Source organism: Oryctolagus cuniculus, chromosome 2 (genome assembly GCF_964237555.1).
Source record: "Oryctolagus cuniculus chromosome 2, mOryCun1.1, whole genome shotgun sequence".
Classification (NCBI taxonomy): Eukaryota; Metazoa; Chordata; class Mammalia; order Lagomorpha; family Leporidae; genus Oryctolagus; species Oryctolagus cuniculus.
The window spans coordinates 108,672,319-108,694,963 of NC_091433.1; the positions used below are offsets into that span (position 1 = coordinate 108,672,319).

The window sequence follows — 22,645 nt, forward strand, 5'->3', positions numbered from 1 at the left end:
TTTCTAAAGAGAAAGATTTTTTTTTAACTGGCTTCCTAACCTGGGGCTGGATCCAGAGCAGGCCAGTTAAGGCTTTGAGTGACTTTGTGCTCTCTCTAAAATCACATACCCCGACACTGAGATTCCCACCTCACCATCCCATCCCTGGGAATTCAAAGCTCTGCAAGGTAGCACAGTTCCCAAAGCAGATTCATCCGCCTCTGTGACTGCTTTTCAATGACATAAAATTAATGCATGGCTGCCGTAACAGGTGCTTCACGCGTCAGTCCCATTGCCTTACCCTGCCTCCCATGTTAAGTACCCATTTGTTCATTCTGTAATACTTTAGCAGGTGCCTTGCTGAGCTAGACACTGAGACGTGGCTTCACTGTACAGTGAGACCTGCAGGGGCCAGGCCATTTGGACATGGATGCTGCCCATTTGAACTGCCAGTGCTGGAGCTAATTTTCCCAGGTTCTTTGTGTGTTTTTTTTTTTTTTTTTTTTTTGTAAATGTCCCTGGGAGCTGCTTGATTCATCCCATGCAAGCTGAGCCTGTGCTCCCAGGCGGGTCAGGGAGGACACATGGGCTCTGTGAGGCGAACAAACCAGAGGGCATCTCTGCCCTAGGAAGGCTTCCCTGTGCTCGCAGCCAGGGCATCGAGAGCTGCAAACTGGTCCTGCCCCAGGCGCTCAGAGAAAGGGAAGACTCAGGAAAGGAGGCAGGGGACAGAGCTTCCTGAACGGTGTGGGTGTTTTGAGACCAAGCGCTGACGGAAGGGGTAGGATGTGGTTAGGGAAGTGGAGACAGTTGGGCACCTGCCCAAGCAAAGCCTGTGAGTGGCATGCAGGGAGCTTCCTTCCTAGGAGCCCGAGGGGGGAACCAGCCAAGCCTGAACCCAGGCTCCTGTGGGAAGCATTGGGAGGCATGCAAAGCTGAGAACCTGGACTGGTCTCACAGCTGACCCGGGACCTTCTAAGGCTGTGAAGACTTAGGGTAGCAGGTGGTATGAGGGCAGAGGTATCTGGGGGAGGTTAGTCTTGCATCAGGATCTTTTTGGAATGCTGTTTTGATCAATTGTAATTTTTTGAGGGGCAGAAGGAACTCCCATCCACTGATACACTCCTCAATTTTCCATAAGCGATGCAGCTGGCCCAGGCCAAAACTGGGAGACTGGAATTCAATCTATGTCTCTCACCTGGGTGGTAGGGATGCTACTACCTGTGCCATCTGCTGCCTCCCAGGGTGGGCATTAGCAGGAAACTGGAGTCAGAGAGCGGAGCTGACACTCAAACCTAGGGACTCTAAAGTGCGATGTGGGCATCCCCAAGACACCACCTAACTCCTGTGCCAAATCCTTGCCCTGGCGTCAGGATTGCTGGCTTTCCCCTTAGCTGTAAATGCCCCCTGTTCCTCCACGCAACTGTTGATGCTACTAGAATTAAAGACGAGGGCCTTCATTTCCCTGGGCTGGGGAAGCAGTTGGAGAATTACAGCATGCTTAACTCCGAAGTGAAAATGGTAGTGGGCTTAACTACATCACTTCAGGTTGGTCAGAGGAAGGTTTTAATCATCTGCGTCTTCCTGAGACAATTACCAGAGCCCTCTGCGCCCATCCCAGCACCACCCTTACCCATGCATGCCAGGCTCCTCATCCCCATGATCCTAAGGGTCCTGTTTTGTGGTCGCTGAGCCTCCCTCAGAAACCTGCCGCACCTTCTCTGCTCACTTCTTGCCCTGAGTCCAAGGGGTCTTTCTCTTCTCAGCTCACGGCACTGCTCAGAGTGTGCAGGATATAATTCAGCACCATGTGTCTCTCCTTTTATAATTTATAGAAATATAGTTTATGCATCAGAAGACTAACCCATTTCAAGTGTGCAACCGAATGATAAGAAGTGCAGCCATCACTTTAATAAGGTTTTAAAACATTTCATCAACCCAGTAAGCTTCTCCCATATACTGTAGGGTGTGTGTGTATCACTCGATAGGCTTCTGTTGTTTGATCTGCTTTTATTCCCCCTTCTGTGAATATTCCATGTGCACGAATCACATCTCCGGCTTCTTTATCTCAGTGGGTGCTAACACTGGGCTGAGTCTATGGGGAACAGTTACACACAGACACACTCCCTGTCTCACACACGTGTCTACAGGTTCATGTGAAACATCACTACTGTCCTGGCCTATTCATATTGAGGCTTTCCTAACAATAGACATTTTTAGACATCAGGTTTCTTTGGCTTAAATTTAGAGAATTTTGCTCGTAGGCAATAACGCCGTATGCTTTCATGATTATATTGGTTAAAATGTAGTACTCATGTTTTCTTCAGAACAGTTCCATTTTCTGGCCAGTTTTCTTATCCATCTTTATATCGGGATTTCCGTCCACATATCCCTGATACAGAAAATATATTTATGTGACAGCCAGCAAGTGAGACAAATGACTAATTTTCTGATATGCAAAGCACTTTTTTTTTCTTTTTTTAAATTTTTTTGACAGGCAGAGTGGACAGTGAGAGAGAGAGAGAGAGAAAGGTCTTCCTTTTGCCATTGGTTCACCCTCCAATGGCTGCCGCGGCCAGCGCGCTGCAGCCGGTGCATCACGCTGATCCGAAGCCAGGAGCCAGGTGCTTCTCCTGGTCTCCCATGGGGTGCAGGGGCCCAAGGACTTGGGCCATCCTCCACTGCACTCCCAGGCCATAGCAGAGAGCTGGCCTGGAAGAGGGGCAACTGGGACAGGATCTGGTGCCCTGACCGGGATTAGAACCTGGTGTGCCGGCGCCGCAGGCGGAGGATTAGGCTATTGAGCCGCGGTGCCAGCCCACAAAGCACTGTTTAAACAACAGCCTGGAGAAAGCAAACTCTGACATCAGAATGAGTAAATTATATGAATAAACTTTTTATGAATAACAGGTGAATAGTCTAATAACTATGTTGTCCTAATAGTGATTTGATTAAAGCAATAGATCATTTTTATGATAAGGTTGGTGATGATGGAAAAAGTATTTTAAAATTTGTATTCGTTTTTTTTAATTTGAAAGCAGGAAGGTGGAGAATCACATGGACGGATCTCCCATCTGCTGGCTCATTTTCATAAAGCCCTCAGTGGCTGGTGCAGGTGCAGGAACTGAGAACTCAGTCCAGATCTTTCACATCAGGGCAGGGATCCAAGTGCTGGAGCCGTCACCGGCTGCCTCAATCACAGGGTGTGTGTTAGCAGGAAACTGGAACCAGCAGTGGAGCTGGGACTTGAACCCAGGCACTCTGATGTGAGATGCAGACATTCCAAACAGTAACATCCTAATCACTTTACCAAATACCTGCCCCTAAAAACTTATTTTTAAAAAGAGTGTTGTTAAAGGTGTTTAGAAATAGGGTTCTCATATACTCTTAGAAGAGATGTGAGTTGTAGGCCATTTGGTGGGAGCAATTGGACAATATATTAAAACGTTAAATACTTATGCCACTTGACCTAGAAAATTATTCAAGGAATTAAACCTACAGAAAAACTATGAAGAGATAAATGTATGTAGATTTTCACTGACATGTGGTTTGTAGTGGTTAACAAATGGCAACATCTCCACCCTACATCTCTTGATTAAATAAACTTGGCACTTCCAGACCGTGAGATGGTCTGTGGCGACCTTTAGAAAGAAGATATGCTTACATGTTGTGTTGGGAAAGATGTTCAGTGAAAAAGACTATGTCACCAAACAGTATGATCCCATTAAAAATAAATGCATAATCCCCCGTTGGTATGTGTGTAAAAAGTTGCATAAATACTCGGTGTCTAATGCTGTTCACTGTGGGCCTCATCTGTAGGTGTCAGAATCTTGGGAGGTTTTCACTCCCCTGCATTTTGTATTTTTTGCAATGTTTAACTTTTTAATAAGCATATATTATTTATGTAAGCAAAAAATACTATGAAGATACTGTCTTAATTAAATTAAAAATTAAAATGAAACCATGGATCGCCAACCCGACAGGGATCCCATATAAAGTAGAGGACTCCACTGCTTCAGGAATGTTGGAGACAAAGCCATGGGTTCAAGCACAGAGGCAAAATAGAGGGTAAGGGTCTCCCACGTGGCTCTGCTGAAGTCTAGGAAAGCAGGCCCTGCAAGCTTGAGAGTCCCAAGACCTTCCATCTGCTTGGGACTGCAAATACATTTGAGGGAACACAATTCACCATCTGAAGAGATGGCCATTGTACTGATACACAGGGTTTGGGTTCTGTTTTTTTTTGTTTTTGTTTTTGTGTTTGTTTTTTAAGATGTATTTATGTGTTTGAAAGGCACAGTTACTTAAACAGAGGGACACACACACACACACACACACACATCTTCCATGTTCTGGTTCACTCCCCAAATGACTGTAACAACCAGAGCTGGACCAGGCTGAAGCAAGGATCCAGCAGCTGCATCTGGGTCTCCCATGTGGGCGGCAAGGACCCCGGTGCTTGGACCATCATCTGCTGCCTTCCTGGGCACATGAGCAGGGAGCTGGATCTGGAGAGGGGCATCTGGGACTCGAAGGCACTCCCCTGTGGGATGCCAGCATTGCAGGTGGCAACCTGACCTGCTGCCCTGCAGTGCTGGCTTCTGATGCACAGGTGCAATGCCCATTGTGGTCTACGTCATTATGCTGGGCGCTACACAGTCTTGCACCATGTCTGCTGTGTCTCACTTCACCAGAATGCAGCTTCCTGCTGTATCCTCCAAACTGACGTAGTGCATTGCATGAAGCACTTGTAGAACACTTACTGATAGAAATTGTTAGAAAGCTTGTTAGAAACACAGTCTACCCAGTAGCTTCAACCCACGCATCTTGTCTGCAAGCCAGGCCTCCTGATATCTGACCCTGCATGCATACTCTATTTCCTACTTTTTTTTTTGCGCCAAAACACAAATTATACCCCTTAGACCTGTACAACAACTGTGAGGGATATAGACCTGTAGTGCTGAACATTTATCTGTTCACCGTTTGCTGCTTGTCTAACCTGGTGGGGCTGTGTCTGTTGTTTTCTGTGTTGTGTCTCAAGACCTAGTGTAGCACTGGGCACAAAGTGAGTGTTCAGATGAACGGATGCCTGGGTGCACCACGGGAACTTAACAGGAAGGCTCTACTAAGTCTTCGCCTATTCCACAGGTGTGCACACTTCCTCTCGGGACAGGGAACTGCGTCTCTGTTCCCACAGTCAGTCCTGGTCAAAAATATTACATGGAAAATTCCAGAAATAAGAAATTCCTGAGTTTTGAATTGTGTGTGTTCCAAGTAGCCTGATACATCCCCCACCATCTCTGGGTCCTGCAGATGTGAGGCATCCCTCTGTCTAGTGTCCCCACACCGTATGTGCTGCTGAACTGCTGGTCCCCGGCCAGATTCTTGATTTACTTCAGTGTCACAGTGCTTGTGTTCAAGCCATGACTTAATAATGGCCCCAGAACACAAGAGAAGTGGTGCTGGCGGTTTGGTTATGTCAAGGAGAAGCCATGAAGTGCGTTCTTTAAGTGAAAAAGTGAAAGTTCTTGACTTTGGAAAGGGAAGGAGTCATATGAGTTTGCTAAGATCTACTGTGAAAACTAATCTGTGTGTGAAATTGTGAAGAAGGAAAAAGAAATACGTGTGCTCGTTGGTCACGTGCAGCCATGGTGTGTGCTATGTGCTGAAGTTAAGATGGAAAAAGCACAGTGTGTATATAAATGTAGAGGGGGAAGCATAGCCTAGGAGGAGTTGAGTACCATTTTTGGTTTCAGGCACGTGGTAGGGTTTTAGGATGAATCCCCTGTGGACAAGGGGAGGACTGCTGTAGACAAAAGTCTGTGCATTGAAAATGAACTATGCTGGGAAACATAAGAAAGGGAACGGAGGTAAGGTATGCCTTCAGCAGGGTCCGCCTAACCCTCCCTCTGGTAGACCAGAGGTCCCCCCAGATTACGCTGGCCCCAGATTCTTGCCTGGGCTGCTTGCCTTCCCTGCTGCCTGCCTGGACGACACCTCTCGCCCTGCATTCACCTTCTCTGTGCGTGTCTCCCACCTGCTCACCACCACCTTCAGTCATCCGGGTGCAGGGGCACTAGCTGGACCACCCTAACCGCTGCCGCCAGTGATGGTCCACAGGTGTAAATGCAGAGCCTCTGAACTTTAGAACCCCAAAACGTGCTTTGAGAAAGAACATGGATCCTGCTTGCCAGCGACTGTCGCCTTTAAGGAAAATCCCAGGCCCTGAGCTGAACATTGTCCCTTATCTGTGTGCACACGGGGCTTCAGTGGCCAAGGGAGTAAGGGAAGCAAATTGTTGCTTAATAAGCACACTTCTCTTATGCCTTCTATTTGACTATGAATAATTAACCAGTTAAATATTAAATAATTAACAGACTGAAATAGATTAAAAAAACAAACTCATAAATGTCTTCTGCATTCATGACCTCTCTGCACAAGGCCCAAGCCAATAGCCACCAACACTGATTATAGTGCTAATAATATAGCAATAATTACTTTTTATTGACTGCCTACTATGTGGCAGATATCACCTTAGGTACCATGCATATTCATGAGTAATCATTTAGGTAATCCTGCAAGGATTATTAACACAATTTACAGAGGAGGATACTCACTGATTGGAAAGTAAGCTTGCTCAAGGTCATCCTGCAGGTCTGTGGCGTGGTTAGTGTCACACAGCCAGCTCCACGCTTGTTCTGTTCCGCTCTGTATCTGACACAGGGTTTTTGTCGAATGCACGTTTCTGGATTATGAAAAGGGTTCGGGAATAGGTTACATGGAAAACATGGCCAAATATGTAATTACCACCTCTTCTAGCTGCCGCAGTCTTCTGTCTGTCCTAAAAAGCACCGACTTTCCCTTTTGATGCATCTGAAAGGACAGCTTGATAATGGCAAACCACAGACGATTCAAAGATTAATTGTAATCTCCATGGCTATTAGAAGGGCTAATTTCCAGATGTTTATTGCCACCACTAAGAGGTACCATGTGAGTCTGAAATAAAATGACAATTAATAACATGACCTTTCTAAAGAGCTGTTCAGAAATTTAGTTCATTTTTTTTTTTTTTTGACAGGCAGAGTGGACAGTGAGAGAGAGAGACAGAGAGAAAGGTCTTCCTTTGCCGTTGGTTCACCCTCCAATGACCGCCATGGCCGGTGCGCTGCGGCCAGCGCACCGCGCTGATCCGATGGCAGGAGCCAGGTACTTATCCTGGTCTCCCATGGGGTGCAGGGCCCAAGTACTTGAACCATCCTCCACTGCACTCCCTGGCCACAGCAGAGAGCTGGCCTGAAAGAGGGGCAACCGGGACAGAATCCGGCACCCCGACCGGGACTAGAACCCGGTGTTCCGGCGCCGCTAGGTGGAGGATTAACCTGTTGAGCCGCGGCGCCGACCATAGTTCACTTCTTATAAACCTAGACGTAACCTGATTTATTCCCAGAAATTACACTGGGAAGCACCAGCCCCAGATTCAGGATTTTAAAATTCCTTTCACTTACCTTGAAATACTTTTCTAAAAAAATTTGCGAGCCGGCGCCGCGGCTCACTAGGCTAATCCTCCGCCTTGCGGCGCCGGCACACCGGGTTCTAGTCCCGGTCGGGGCGCCGGATTCTGTCCCAGTTGCCCCTCTTCCAGGCCAGCTCTCTGCTGTGGCCAGGGAGTGCAGTGGAGGATGGCCCAAGTCCTTGGGCCCTGCACCCCATGGGAGACCAGGATAAGTACCTGGCTCCTGCCATCGGATCAGCGCGGTGCGCTAGCCGGTCATTGGAGGGTGAACCAACGGCAAAAGAAGACCTTTCTCTCTGTCTCTCTCTCTCACTGTCCACTCTGCCTGTCAAAAAGAAAAATGCTTTATTTATTTGAAGCGAGGGGGCAGAGAAAGAGGGAGATAGTGAGATTGAGCTCACTCTTCCATCTTCTGGTTCACACCCCAGATGGCCTCAGCAGCCAGGACAGGGCCAGGCCAAAGCCAGGAGCTTCATCCAGGTGTCCCACATGGGTAGCAGAGGCCCAGACACTTGGGCCATCTTCCACTGCTTTTCCCAGGCACATTAGCTGGGAGCTGAATCCGAAGTGGAGCAGCTGCGACTTGAACCGGCACCCATATGGGATAGTGACATTGCGGGTAGCAGCTTAACTCACTGTGCCACAATACCAGCCCCATCTTGAAATTTAACGCTTTAATTTGAAGTTGTGTTTTAAAACTTAAAATTGGGGGTTGGCATTGTGCTGCGGCAGGCTAAGCGGCTGCTTGTGATGCTGGCATCCCATATCAGAGTGCCAATTGGAGTTCCAGTTGCTCTCCTGTCAATCCAGCTCCCACCTAATACATGCCTGGGAAGGCAGCAGAGCAGGGCCACAGTACGTGGGATCCTGCCACTCATATGGGAGACCAGGATGGAGTTCCTGGCTTCTGGCTTTAGCCTGGCCCCAAACTAGCTTTGGAAATTTTGGGGGAGTGGAGCAGCAGATGGGAGATCTCTGTCTCTCTCTTTCTCTCTCTTTTTGCTCTGCCTTCCAAACAAGGAAATCTTCTAAAAAAATTAAAATTAGACCATTACTCCTTCTCAGAAACACAGGATTTCTCAAAGTGGCAGACACCAGCAGGTGCCTGTCTGTGTGTTACAGCAGGACTTGGGTGGCAAAGTCGTCATCTGGGTTAAACAACAGCCACTCGGTCCCTGCAGCTGTGCACACCGTAGCACTGTTACCACCTTCCTTAATGTCTGAGACCCAGTGTACATTTTACTGCTTTTAACATTTTAACACAAGGTTCCATTCTAAAAACAACCCCCAAAATAAATACTAGTAACCATATTATGTTTTAAGCACCATAATAAAGTGAACATGGAAAGCCAGATGAATCTAAAAATAAATTTTAGAAATGAATGCCTTTTATTCTAAAAGTTTTCAAGTACATAGGTGCAGCAGGGACAATGCTTAACACAGGGACAGCAAAACAAGACAAGTCACTCGCTCCCTAAAATAAAGCTGAGAAAGCAACAGAATTTCACCCCAAACAAGAAATCTCTAGAAAATAAGGGCTCTAGCATGAAAAAGGTAAAGGTGAAGGTTGTGTCTGGGCTTTGCTCAGTGTGGAGAGCACTGAGTTTGCAGAGATAGCTGAAGTTCAGCTGGGGTGTCCCCGATGGGGTGGATCGATTTCCTTGCAGTAAGTATTTTTTTGTGTGTGATGTTAGGGAAGTCATGAAAGGCCAGATGCTGTGTGGTCCCAGCCTTGCATAACTGGGAATTGTTGGACTCTGGAGCCCCTGTGATGCCTGGAGGATGCCCTCTGGGATTCTATGTGCAGGCCTGCCTTTGTTTTTGTCAGTCTGCAAAACCTGAATTGAAAATTCTTCTCTAGCCAGTGATCCCCTTGATCATCACCCTTCATCTCCTGATGATTAACCTCACTGAGGGCAAGGGATGGTGTTAAGTACAGAAGCCCTGGCATCGCAATGAGCTAGTTTGGCAGGTGACCCATCTGAGACACTGCCATCCTGGGAGTATGGAAGAGGCCAGATAACACCTAGACAATTGAGTCTCCCTGTCTGTGAGTTCCACATCCAACTGTAGATCAAAAAAAAAAAAAAAATGAAACTGAAAGAAACCATGTCTGTATTGAACATGTATGGATGGTTTGTCTCATCGTTGTCCCATAAGCAATCCAGTGTGACAACTCCTTTCACCTGGCATTTACATTGTATTAGGTATCGCCAGTGACTCGGGCATGATTTAAACTGTGTAGGAGGATGCGTGTAGGTTGTATGCAAATGCTGCACCATTCGGGGGGGGGGGGCACTTCGATTACGGCACCTGCTGCATGTCCTGGACCAATCCCCCAGCATCCTGGGGACAGCTGCACAGCTGCTGCACATCCCTTTCTCAGGCCAGTTTTGGTTCAAATTGGGCATATTCCTGAATTTTCAGCTTAAAGAAAGGAGATCTCATTACGGTATTTGTTAGCCCTGTTTTTATAGGATCTTATTATTTATTTGCTTATTTCTTTCTGTGTTGGGATCAGTTGTACTTTTGGTTTCTTGTTTTTTTAGCAGCCAAAGCTCTACTATGAAGAATAGAAAAGGAGAGAGGAAGGGAGGGAGGGAGGGAGGGAGGGAGGGAGGGAGACTTCTCTCCCCCCACCAAAAGCCACTATTTTTCCAAAAGCTTTCCATAAGTAGTGTTTCCACCAAAATGATTATTATTGGGTATTAATGCATCATGTTCATTATTAATTTTCAAAATATAGTTTGTTCTGCAGGCTGGTAGAATAGGGATGTTCTTGAATTTTTGTTAATTTAGAAGCCAACTTGAGGTTTAGCCTGTGATTTCCCTGTTCTGAGTCCAGCCTGACCGTAGAATCTGTGCTTAAAGAAGAGTGTCAGGTAGTTGCCACCCAAGGCCAGGGCAGTCTGGAGGCGCTCCTCGGTCCCACTGGGGAAGGAGTGTGTTTCTCTCCTAGTCCAGGGCTGGTGCTCAGCCGCCCAGGGCCAGGCCTGCAGAGTGTCTGTCATCCCCTTCCCTGGACACGTGGCTCCTGTTAGCCGCCATCACCTAGGAGACACACGGTGTGATGAAAATGACCGTGTTCTGTTGGTGGCCACAGCACTTACCTGAAGAGTGTCATAACACAGATAATGTGTGTGAAAGAACTAAAAAGCTGAGTGATCCTTCCGCTAAGAAAACCGAAAACGAAATCCCAGCCTCATCTGACGCAGCCACTGCCACACATAAATGCCAGCTTCGGCATTTCTCACATTTATTGTCAAGTGGTGGACATAGTTCCGTGTCTTACTTAGAAGAGTGAGAATCTGAGCACAGGAACTGTGGTGTTAACTGTGGTCATCGGCCAGCCCTGCCGAGGTGGACACTCGTTTCCAGCACCTCTTGGAGGCTGACAGAGAAGGAAGCCGCCTAATCTCTCTGGATCCTGGCCACAGCCAGGTGTACTTGACAGGACAAGCGCAGGTTGAGCAGCCTGAATCCAAAAAATCGGAAACCCAAAATGCTGTAAAACTTTCTCAGCTATTGACGTGATGCCACAAGTGGAAAATTCCATACCTGAGCTCATGCGATGGTTCACAGTCAAAACGCAGGTGCACTGAAAATACTACATGACGTCACCTTCGGCTGTGTGTACATGAACATAAATAAATTTTGTGTTTGGACTTGGACCCCATTCCCAAGATACCTCATAATGGATATAGATTTTTCACATTTTTTTTAAAATCCCAAAACACTTCTCTAATTCCAAGTTTTACAGATGAGAGTGACTCAACTTGTATTTACAATTTATGATCACCATTACTTCATAAACAAGGAAAGAGAACATTGGAGATAGTAAATGACTTTGTATTATTTTATCCACTGTGTTGGGATTTTTAGGAGTCACAACACAGTGTAAGATATGACCCCTTCCCCTGGAGTTTATAATCTCATAGGGATTGTACAAATTATAATCTAATAGTGCTCAAATACGAAAAGAGAACTCAAAGCACCAAACAAATTGCTCATTTATTAATGGAGAATGGAGGGCCTAGGGCTCAGGGGCCTAGCAGTGTCACCTCCACAGCGAAGCTGTGATAAGGAAGACTAGAGAAGCAACTTAAGTTGGGGTAACACGAAGGAAAAGTGAAAAACAATTGGGGGTAGTAGAAGACCATATGGACAACTGACAAACACCACAGCCTTTCCTGATGGTGCCTTGTGAGAGAGCATATTGAGGACCCCAACCGGAAATCTCTGGAAGCCGTTGAGCGAGGGCAATGTGCATGGTGGTGGGGAGACCATCAGCAAGGGAGAAAGCCCAGGAAAGTTTATTTCTATTCACTGATGTTAGCAAGGAAATGAAAATATTGTTTACGAACTTTTGAGTTTAATATAAATTAAGCTTTTTTATGATCTGTAATTTTGTTTTTAATTCTGCTAAGTCTTGTGATCACATAATTTAGAAATTTTGTGCCGATGCTGTATCTCTGCAACCTTAGTCCTTGTAATGAGTTGGCAAAAACACCGTTACTAAACCAAAATATAGAGTAGTTCCCAATTTTATGTGTTTCCAAATGGCTTCTTATAGGCCATCCTGAATTATAACTTAGTCTAAGGTAGGGAAGAATTCAACAATGAAGCTTAACGTGTCACTCTGCCTGGTCATGCTGAGTTTCAAAGCACCTGGCCTTAAAGATCATCTATAAAATGTGAGAAGTGTTAAATATTCTTTACTCGATATACATAAACCACACTAAAACACCTTTCAGTAAGTAAAAGGCAGCAGTTTGCATACAGGAAGTTCTTATTAGGTCGTTGTAGTTAAGACCAGACATTTCTACCTGTCAGTTGTTGCCTTTAGAAGAACACCAGTCAGAACACAAGTAAGGTTCTGAGACAATGAAGAGATTTTCCCAGTGTTTAAATATAAATCCAGTCTCCCAACAGGTTTTGAGATGGCATTCCCCATTTGTGCAAAAAGTTAAACATGACTAGTTGAGTCTAGTCATACATAGCCTTAGAATACTGACTCTGTTGCTGAACTGGAATTACTACCAAAATGTCAATGAACACAGCTGTATTTATTTAATCACACAGGCGATCTTAGTTAACTCAGGACTGTCAGTCCTGTCAGCCATTCGTGATCTGGATTCTGGAATATGAGCATTAAGTTATGGTGTACATAAAGCCACAAGACGTTCCTCTTTTGTAATAAATAAGGCAGTGCCAGCTATTACTCATTAGTAGTCCTCTTTGAGATAAGCCATCAAGTCTGCCCTTTCATTCCTTTTCTTAATTCCAATGAAAATAAATTTGGTTCCAGGGATGTATTTCTTGAGATTCTCCAAATACTCTATCAGAATGTCCCCCTCCCAGGTGATGGCTTTGTTCCTGTTGCCATCTGTGTAAGAGAATCCAACAGCCTGACCTGTCTTCCACCCAAACAGGCCATGGAGATTCTGCCCAGACCTGGGCTTGCCCCCCTTTCTCACAGTGTGGCACTGGACACATTTCTGAGCAGAAATCTCGCCTTTCTCAGCATCACTCATTTTTAATTTGCTCTTTAGTCACGCACACTACTAAAGTCCACACTGGCAAGACGGACATCGCACTCTAAAGAATTAAGCGTTTTCTGTTAGCAAACTAAATATACTTTGCAGATCTTCATAGCTGCACATTTTGAACTCTAACATTAGACTTCAGGCTAAAATTCGATTTTTGTTTCTTCTCTCCTTTAATAGCAGGGAGCTACACTGGTGAACGGGTACCTTAAATCTAAGCCAGGCTAATGTAGTGATATCAGAATAAACAGGCAGCTGTGTAGAGGGAGAAGGGTGCTGTACAAAATACACCCATCAGCAGACTGTGCATTCTTGGGGATCACGGTCAGTCTTGCTGTTCAGTAGATGTGAAAAGGCAAACTGGCCCGTGTGCCTCTTGGCCTCCTACAAGTCGGTGTATAAAGGATAGAGAAAAAGTCAGACTGATAATGAAATGGAATATTTGATGCCTATATCATTGAGCCATCTGTTCTTTCGTTTTAGGAGAAAAGTGAGTCTTTACTATAAAGGCAGTCAGCATTTTATGCCTATGCTAGGAATAAAAACTCACTCTGCAGTCTGTCCCTTGGGTGGTTAGACATTTGTTTAGGGAGATGAGACAGGTGAAGCTGTAGATTCCTAATCCTATCACGTGGAGTATTTAAAAGGCTCAGAAACCCAAGCTCAAAACGGAAGGCCTCTCAGTGCTGGGGAAGTAGGATGTGGCCCCATCCCTGAGTGACAAGAAAATAAAAGGGCAAGAAGCAGAGCAGAGAAGTGCAGGCGGTGGAAGGGGAGAGCGGAAGGGCAGGGGTGGAAGGGGAGAGTGGAAGGGCAGGGGTGGAAGGGGAGAGTGGAAGTGCAGGGGTGGAAGGGGAGAGCAGAAGGGCAGGTGGTAGCTGGCTAGACTTTGGAGTAACTGAGCCTGAGCGTTGCATTTCTCCTCTATGTGACCCAGGAAGCTACTCATAGATGAGCAGTTGGTACAGTGCTCCTCTCACTCACTGTTCCCTTCTGCCATTTCAGCTGCCTGCAGTCCACCATGATTTGGAAATAATACTAACTTGAAAATTCCAGCAGCAAACAATTCATAAACTTTAAATGGCATGTCATTCTGAATAGCATGGTGAAATCTCACAATATTCTGCTTCCTCTTGCCTGGGACACGAAACGTCCCTTTGTCCGGTATCATGTTGCGTGTGCTACCTGCCTGTTAGTTCATAGCCATCTCAGATGTCAGACAAACTGAGGCGTGTTGCAGCACTTGTGTTCAAGGAACTCTTATTTATTTAGCAATGGCTCCAAAGCACAAGAGAAGTAATGCTGGCAGTTCGGATTTGCCAAAGAGAAGCTATAAAGTGCTTGCTTTCAGTGGAAAGGTGAAAGTTTATCTTTGGTATGTGTATGTAGGGAAAAATACTATTCCTTATTATTATTATTATTCACAGTTTCAGGCATGTGGCAGGGATCTTGGAACATATCCTCTGCAGACAGAGGGGTCTTTTGTGAATAGAACAAAGCAGTGACCAAGGGATGGTTTAGATGGGAAGACCAGGAGCATGGACTAGGATTGGGATAGTGTATGCAGTGGGGTAGGATCAGTGTCCTTCAATTAAACCACTTTCTTTCTCTGTAAAGAAAATCGTGTAAGGCAAACTAGTAAAATTTTAGGAGGAATGATAGATTCTATCTTTGCCTACACTTTAAATAAGTACCAGAAATAAAGTTACAAGTTAAATACTTTTATCAAGTCTCATCTCGCTGACTGCTGTTACTTTGTCAAAGGTTTATTACCATGAGAAAACTTCAAGACATTTTCTCCACTATAAAGTACAAATCATCCTTAGGAATCCTAGTGATCTATGTTTTAGTAATACATCATTTGTATTAACACTTAGCAGCTTAATTACAGATTGCGTTTACATGATGATTTGTTATGAAAACACTTCTCCACGTACTCTTTCATTAACAAATGCAGCTTGGGGAGAAATTGTATTTCTCATTTTAGAGGTAAGAATTCAGAAATCCAGCTTGGTATCAATCAGTTCTTCTTTTGAATATTTAAATGTGAAGAGAGTTATGCTATCTTCTTTGTATATTATCTCATTTAATCTTCATGATTAAACCATGGTTTAGTTAACACCCCATCTCCTCTGGCCTTAAGATACCAGAAGCTGAGATCTTATTGATTCTAAAATACACAGCTGGACAAATCTAAAATTTACTGAGTACAAGGTTTACCCACGCTCACTAAGCTACTGACAGAAGAGGAAGCAGAAATAGTTTATTTGCACTTGATTTTTCCGTGCAACCCTAATGTGGAATTTCAATGTAATGGATACTCAGTCTTATAAAGCCATTGCAAATTATCAATTGCATGTTATTTTGTAATTGCATAACATATTTTGTATTTCATTATATTATACAAATGAGCTAAGATAGTTTATCCTGATAATTCTTGTGTTTTTGGAAATTCTCAAGGACTTGAATGTTTTGAGCAAATATAATGCCTTTATTATTCCTTTGTGTGTTTAGTAGGATAAATGGGAAAATTACATGGAAATGCTTAGCTACACTTAAGCCAATATTAGCAAGCAAGTTGGCATTGAAACATGAGTGTTCAGTTCAATTCAACTTGTTTATGTGGAGTACTTACCTTGTAAGATGTTCCCTTCTACACAAAGATAAGTAGACACTAACCCTCTTTAGGGATTCATAGTCCTTCTTTGGGGGATTATATTTAGTAAGTCCAAGTGCTCTTGAAAAGGATTATAAGGAGTCCTGTTTAGGGATTATGTTTAATAAAACTGAATGCTCTTGAAGGAGATGATTAAGATTCCTAAGTGTGATCTTTATTCATCACTAAGGAAAAGACGTCAGAGAAAGGATGTAGATTGAGTTGTATACTCATGAAACGATGACATGAAACCATAAAAAAGTTACTGAGAAAGAAGAAAAAAAAAACAGATATTTTTGAGACACATTGTCAGGGGACTGTCATATTGAAATAGAAGGAGAATTTGAAAAAGCCTCAAGACCTACATGGTGTTTGGGGTGAGGCTTGATGGATAAAGAAGAATCCAAATCCATGTAGGGGAAGGGCATTCATACACCAAGAGAAGAGATGAGAAGAAGCAAGTAGAGTACTTGTAAAGCAGTAAAAAGGGATGATGTTGAAAAGTAGACCCTTGTTGAAAAATGCCCCAAGTACTGGAAAACCACTGGTTTCATCATAGCTTTCCCAATTAAAGACAGATTCCTCTCTGGATACAAACATGGAAGTCCTACCTGAGAGCCTCCTCAAAAGGGCCAGTGAGACACTGGCAGATAGGAGCAGAGAGAGACGTAAAAGGCCACTGAATCTTTGTTTGCTTTCCTGGAAAGAACCTTGGTAGCTGCACAATGAAGAAAAGATCCCTTGAATGCATGTGTCCCACCTACTGCATGTGGTGCCTTTGTCATGATGGGGGAGAGGCAATGCAGGATCTGAAATCCTTCTCCGGTGGCTTTCAGCTCACCCCCTGCCCCTACCCTTGGCGCCCAGGTTGGCTCAGCCCCATCTGAGGTTCTGCTGGAGGAAGGAGAGTGACCCAAGGAAAGAAGGCATGAGACCACCCTTAGGAAACACTTCCATTTCCAAAACCCAACAGAGCCCTTTGCAATCCCTTTTAAATCCCCAACCACCTACTAAAGGGGGTCAGACCATAGCCTCCTAGCAAAGTGAGATAATCCCTCTGAAAATGGACCAACTCCTGCCTCTACTCATGCTTAGATTTCAAAGTGCAAATAAACCAAGAAGTAGTGTTTTGAACCTATTTTTAGGCTCCAAGTTGGCTTCCTGATCACTAGGAATCTGTTTAATTTCAAAATCCTTTGTGTGTGTTTTTAAGATTTATTTTATTTTGAAAGAGTTACAGAGATAGATGGCCAGGGTAGAGCCAGCCTGAAGCCAAGAACCAGGAACTTCATCTGGGTCTCCCATGTGGGTGACAGGGACCCAAACTCTTGAGCCATCTTCCGCTGCTTTCCCAGGCCATTAGCAGGGTGCTGGATCTAAAGTAGAGCAGCAGCAATGCAAACCAGTACCCATAAGCGATGCTAGCATTGCAGGCGGTGGCTCTACCCACTACATCACAGCACTGGCCCCTTGTCGTCATTTCTTGATTGCAACTATCTTTCAGGAGCTGAAACTGAAGGAGAGTAATAGAAGTGAACAAATCAACTCCTCCTTGCCTCTCTCCAGCTTAGGGAAAGTGTAGGTCATCAGGCATGTGACTAATTATTGCATGTTGAACTCAGGCTGTGTTCTTAATACTGGGTTATGAAAATGACACCATTCTCTTTCCTCATTTCATATGTGTGATTTGTTTCCTAATTTCTTCATGGGTGACCAAAATGGTGTGTGGAATTGATTGGAAACTCATTCTTTATCTCTAATGGTATAAATAACTCTGATACAGACTCCTAACATCCAAAGCACTTTGTGCATTTCTTCAGGGACACCCTGTGAATTTTGTAGGGTCAAATCCAAGTTCCTTTGAACAGCGTTTTCCATAGAACTGTCACTACTGGCTTGTCCCTTTACTCACTGGCTTAAATGAAGTGAAAATAGGCCGGCCTTGTAGATTATTTCAAGGTAGAAAGGGAACATGGGGGTAGCCATGGAACCAAGGGTTGGTAAAATTAGGAAAATAAATCATAAAAGTGGGTTTCATGTCTTTTTTTTATATAAAAATTTTCCTTTCCTCCCTTACTCATTCCTTACCCTTTTCATGCCTAATCACGATGTACTTGCACAGCTGCTTTATGTTTCTGACTTTGATGTAGAGCAACCCCCAAAACTGGAGGACTTGCTGTTGAATCCCCACCCCCAACACAGTCCACTCTCCTGGCTCTCAGAAAACCAATCACTGACATCGGGGTGGTGGAAGAAAGGAAGCATTTGTTGCAGTGCCCAGAGAAAGGAGCCAGTCAGCAGTGCCCTAATTCCCTGGCTCCCCACATGGCCAGAGTGAGGTCCTTACAGACTGAAGGCGAGCCGGCGCCGCGGTTCACTAGGCTAATCCTCCGCCTGTGGTGCTGGCACCCCATGTTCTAGTCCTGGTTGGGGCACCGGATTCTGTCCCAATTGCTCCTCTTCCAGTCCAGCTCTCTGCTGTGGCCTGGGAGGGCAGTGGAGGATGGCCTAAGAGCTTGGGCCCTGCACCCACATGGGAAACCAGGAAAAGTACCTGGCTTCTGGCTTCGGATCAGTGTGGTGCACCAGCCGCAGTGTGCCGGCCGCAGTGGCCACTGCGGGGGTGAACCAATGGCAAACAAACAAACAAACAAACAAAAAATACCAGAAAGAAGGTGGGGCCAGGAGGTGTGTGTTCAGCTCTCCTCCAGGTCCCTGGTTGGTCTGCAGTGCTCATGGCCCTCCTTCTGTTGGTCAGCAATGTCGTGTCGCTTAGGGAATGTTAATGATGGCCAAGTGAGCTCCAGTCTAGGTGTTACATGCAGGTGTTCAGGGTCAAACCCCTTGAAACAAGACAGAACATGGAGATGTCCTCTAGAGGGGAAATGAATGACCTCCAGTGTCCAGTGATTGGAATCTTTAGGGCTAGTGATTAAGGACCTCCAAGGGCCAGCCACACCTGTCCCTTCATTCAGTGGGTTGCTTTTAGCATGGGACCTGATGGTATTTAGCATCTGCATTCAAGGCACTGAGCAGGGGCTCAGTGATAATTCACAGTGGTCTCTGTGTCACAGTATTGTTTGTTTTTATCCTCTTCCCCGCTTTAGGAGATGACCTGGCTTCCACCACTTTCTGCTATTCAAGCACCTGGCAAAGTGGAACCAAGCAAATTTCCATTTCCAAATAAGGTGAGCTCCTGCAGCACTCAGGGGAGTACACTGTGCTCGTGTAGACATTTGTAGTGGACAGTGAGTTGACCATGAACTTTCCTTGCCTCTGCCCATAGTCCTAGCAGAGGCACATGAATTGGATCTGCAACAATTGCAAGCAAGTATTCATTCATCAAAGCAGGAGATCCGAGCCTGCAGTCTTGCTTCCTATCCTTCCATCCTCCTGGGCAAATTTTGATACTTACTGTAATCATTGTAGCGAAATACATTTGTGAAGTTGAAATGCACCTTGCAATCCTTGTTTACATTCGGTGTTTCCTGAAAAACTTATTAAATGAATGATATATGATAAAACTCAATGTCTTGGAAATGAAGACATGTAGTATTTAATTTCTCTTGGATATCCATTTTAAAGCTTAAAATATTTTCTAGATATTTTTAATATTTTAGAAAATATTTAAAAAATTTCTGTATTTTCTAAGGAAAAGCACACTAGAAAATCAGCCACAAACTGTGTTTCATTTATATGCAAACCTAGTAAGCTTTCTTTTAATTTCTTTTTAATCCTACAACTGACACATAATAGCATACTCATTATAAAAGATCAGGGCCGGCACCACGGCTCAATAGGCTAATCCTCTGCCTGCGGCGCTGGCACCTCGGGTTCTAGTTCTGGTCGGGGCGCCAGGTTCTAGTCCCGGTTGCCCCTCTTCCAGTCCAGCTCACTGCTGTGGCCCAGGAGTGCAGTGGAGGATGGCCCAGGTCCTTGGGCCCTGCACCCGTATGGGAGACCAGGAGAAGCACCTGGCTCCTGGCTTCGGATCAGCGTGGCGCGCCGGCTGCAGCAGCCATTGTGGGGTGAACCAATGGAAAAGGAAGACCTTTCTCTCTGTCTCTCTCTCTCTCACTGTCTACTCTGCCTGTCAAAAAAAAAAAAAAAAAAAAAAAAAAAGATCAGATTATGCAGATAGAAAGATAGCAAAATGTGAAGTCTGTGATATTCCCAGGCCAGAGTTTATTTCCCTACCCAGTGGTTACTATCAAGCTTTGATGTGTACCATTTCAGTCATTTTTCCTGGGCATTATGGAGAGATATGTGTATATTCAGCTTTCTAGATTTCCAAGCTCAGTTATTAAAATAATCACTTGTGACTGGTATCTCAGTGATAAATTCCATTCTAAAAGTTGATTTTGATTTCCCTTAACAAAATGTATTTGGAGTGATTTTCTCTATCCTTTTCAATAGCAGGACAATATTTTATGGTATGGATTTACCATAATATAGTAATTTAAGCTCCTTTGAGTGAATATTAAGCCTGTTGTCTGTTGTTATTACACACACTCTTAACAACCAACAGTTTTTGTGAATAATCTCCTACTGAATGTCTCTGGTAAGGATACCTAGAAGAGGAATTGTGGAGTTGGAGGCATCAGAAGCCACATTTACCTGTAGCTGTGTTTCAAGAGTGTTTTTTATGTGTCTCACCCAGTGATGAATATTATGATTGTTTTATCATTGTATCTGTATGATGGATGAAAAATTGATTTCACATTGCTTTCATTTGTATTTACCCAACTACCTTTAACCTTGAGCATTGGCCCTTTTTCCTGTACAAGTTACCCATTCATACATACGGCTAGTTTTAACAAGTGGGAATTCATATCTTAGCCATTTGTCTATTGTATAAGATGCAAATATTTTAGCACAATCTTATTTTTGTGCCTTTAATACTAGTGAAGCACTTAATTTTCATGTCACAGAAAGATCTTCCCTTCTCCAATGCTAACAATGTTCTCTAATTTATTCTGTTTTTTATAATGTTCTTTAGGCTTTTAAAAAGATTTTTCATGGACGATATGATTAAGAATTCTAGTTTTATTCTTTTCTATGGTTAGTAAATTTTTATAACACTATCAACGTATTAGCCCATTTTTCTCCTACTGGGTTGAAATAGGACTGTGTCAATAGCAGAGTTTCTCAGAAATACATAGTCTTGTTTCAGGATGCTGTGTTCTGTTTTTCAATATATGTGTTTCATTCTCTCCCAATACCTTTCTGTTTAAATCAGAGTCAACAAACTTTTTCGTTGAAGGTTCAGACAGTGAATAGTCAAGGCTTTGCAGACAGCTCCTGAATGAACGAGTGTGGCACCTCATTGGTGCAATTTCAGCCAGACCCCATATGAAACTTCGAGGCCCCCAGCCCCCTCAGTATGGGGAAATCAGGGTGGATGGTTTCTTCAGCACGGATGAGGTCTACACCTTCTTATTCATATTTATAGACATTACGTATTTGCACTCTTGATATGCTCTCGTATATACAGCATGGACACTGAGCTAAGTCAAATAAGCTGGACACAGAAGTTAAATACTACATGAGCTTGCTGCCATGTAGAATCTAAAACAGTCAAACTCATGAGTGCAGAGAATAGAGAGGGCTGGGGCGGGAGTAAGGGTGGTCAGGAGCTACATAGTTTCAGTTATATGAGGAGAAGAAATTCTGCAGATACAGGGTGCAGAAGCATAGCCACAGTTAAAAAACTGGGCTTTTAAAACAGAAAGTAAGTTAGAAGTATCTTATTTTGTACTCAGAACATACACTGTTATCATGTAGGACACATAATTTCAAATATAAATGAGAAATATGTGTTATTTGGGACTGCTATAGGAATTACTTGGAGCCATCTCTAGGCCTTTTTCCTAGGAAAAAGTAAGTGATTTTAGAAAGCAAGAATTTCATCATCTTTTTTGCAGAAAGATCATAATAGGTACTGACAAAGGCAGCAAGATCTCTTGTTCGTTTCCTTTCTAACGTAACAAATTGTCCCACACTTGGTGACTTCGGACAACACTGATTTACTGTCTTCCGAGTCTGGAGCTCAGAAGGCTGCTCAGTGTCACTGAACGTGTGGGCAGGGCTGTGCTGCTCCTGAAAGCTCGGGGGAAGGTTCCTTCTCTTGCCTTTCCCAGCTTCTAGGGACGTTCTTGTCCCTTGACTCACCACTCAGGTCATTCCAACCTGTTTCCTCGTGTCTTACCTTCTATGAATCTTTGCCTCCGTCTTTACCTTATGACTGTATTGGGCCAACCCACCTCAAAATCTAAAGTTTTAGTTTATTTATCTGAAATGTAGAATGCCACAGAGAGGGAGAGAAAGAGATCTTCACTCTCCGAATGGCCCCACAACAGCCAGGGCTGGTCCAGGCTGAAACCAGGAGCCAGGACCTCCATCCACGCCTCCCACGTGGGTGCAGGGGCCCAGGGACTTGGACCATCTTCTGCTGCTTTCCCAGGCCATGGCAGAGAGCTGGATCAGAGGTTGAGCAGCTGGTACTCAAAGTGGTGTAATTATATGGGCTGCTGGCTGACTTAACCCACTGTGCCACAGCACTGACCCTGAAAAATCATACATCAGTCACACCTGGAATCCCATTGGCAAGTACACAATCACAGTCCTGGGAAGTAAGACACAGACATTCTTGGGGGCTGCTGGTATTTGCCTGCTGTGAGGGAGGTTACCGATTTCCACACGGAGTGGCCTCTTTTCACCTGTATCTCAGCAAATTGGTATTCTGACAGCTGGACATTGCGGTTCATTAAGTGGACTGCAAATGGGTGCCATTACCATTACCACTGGTGTGTTGGAGCTGGAGTTGTTTATGGAATCTGATGGACAGATCTGCAAAATGACTAATAAACAATGAAATTAAGTTCTTATTAAGATTAAGGGGGCCATCTGACCTTGGCAGGGAAGTCGATTTAACTGCATTCCGAGTTACCAGTG

The 22,645-nt window shown here is 44.5% G+C and overlaps 1 protein-coding gene across 5 annotated transcripts in view; it reads left to right on the forward strand.

Annotated features, from left to right (window-relative positions):
• The window catches only part of AFF3 (ALF transcription elongation factor 3), a 598,192-nt gene that overhangs the window by 364,590 nt on the left and 210,957 nt on the right, over nt 1–22,645 (forward strand). For 4 of the 5 annotated variants that reach the window (XM_051842640.2, XM_051842639.2, XM_051842642.2 and 1 more), the window contains exon 8: nt 18,799–18,879. The exons of the other annotated variant lie outside the window; for it this stretch is intronic. In XM_051842640.2, coding sequence (XP_051698600.2) covers nt 18,799–18,879 — 81 coding nt within the window. The remainder of the gene's footprint in view (nt 1–18,798; nt 18,880–22,645) is intronic. 5 annotated transcript variants of the gene reach the window in all.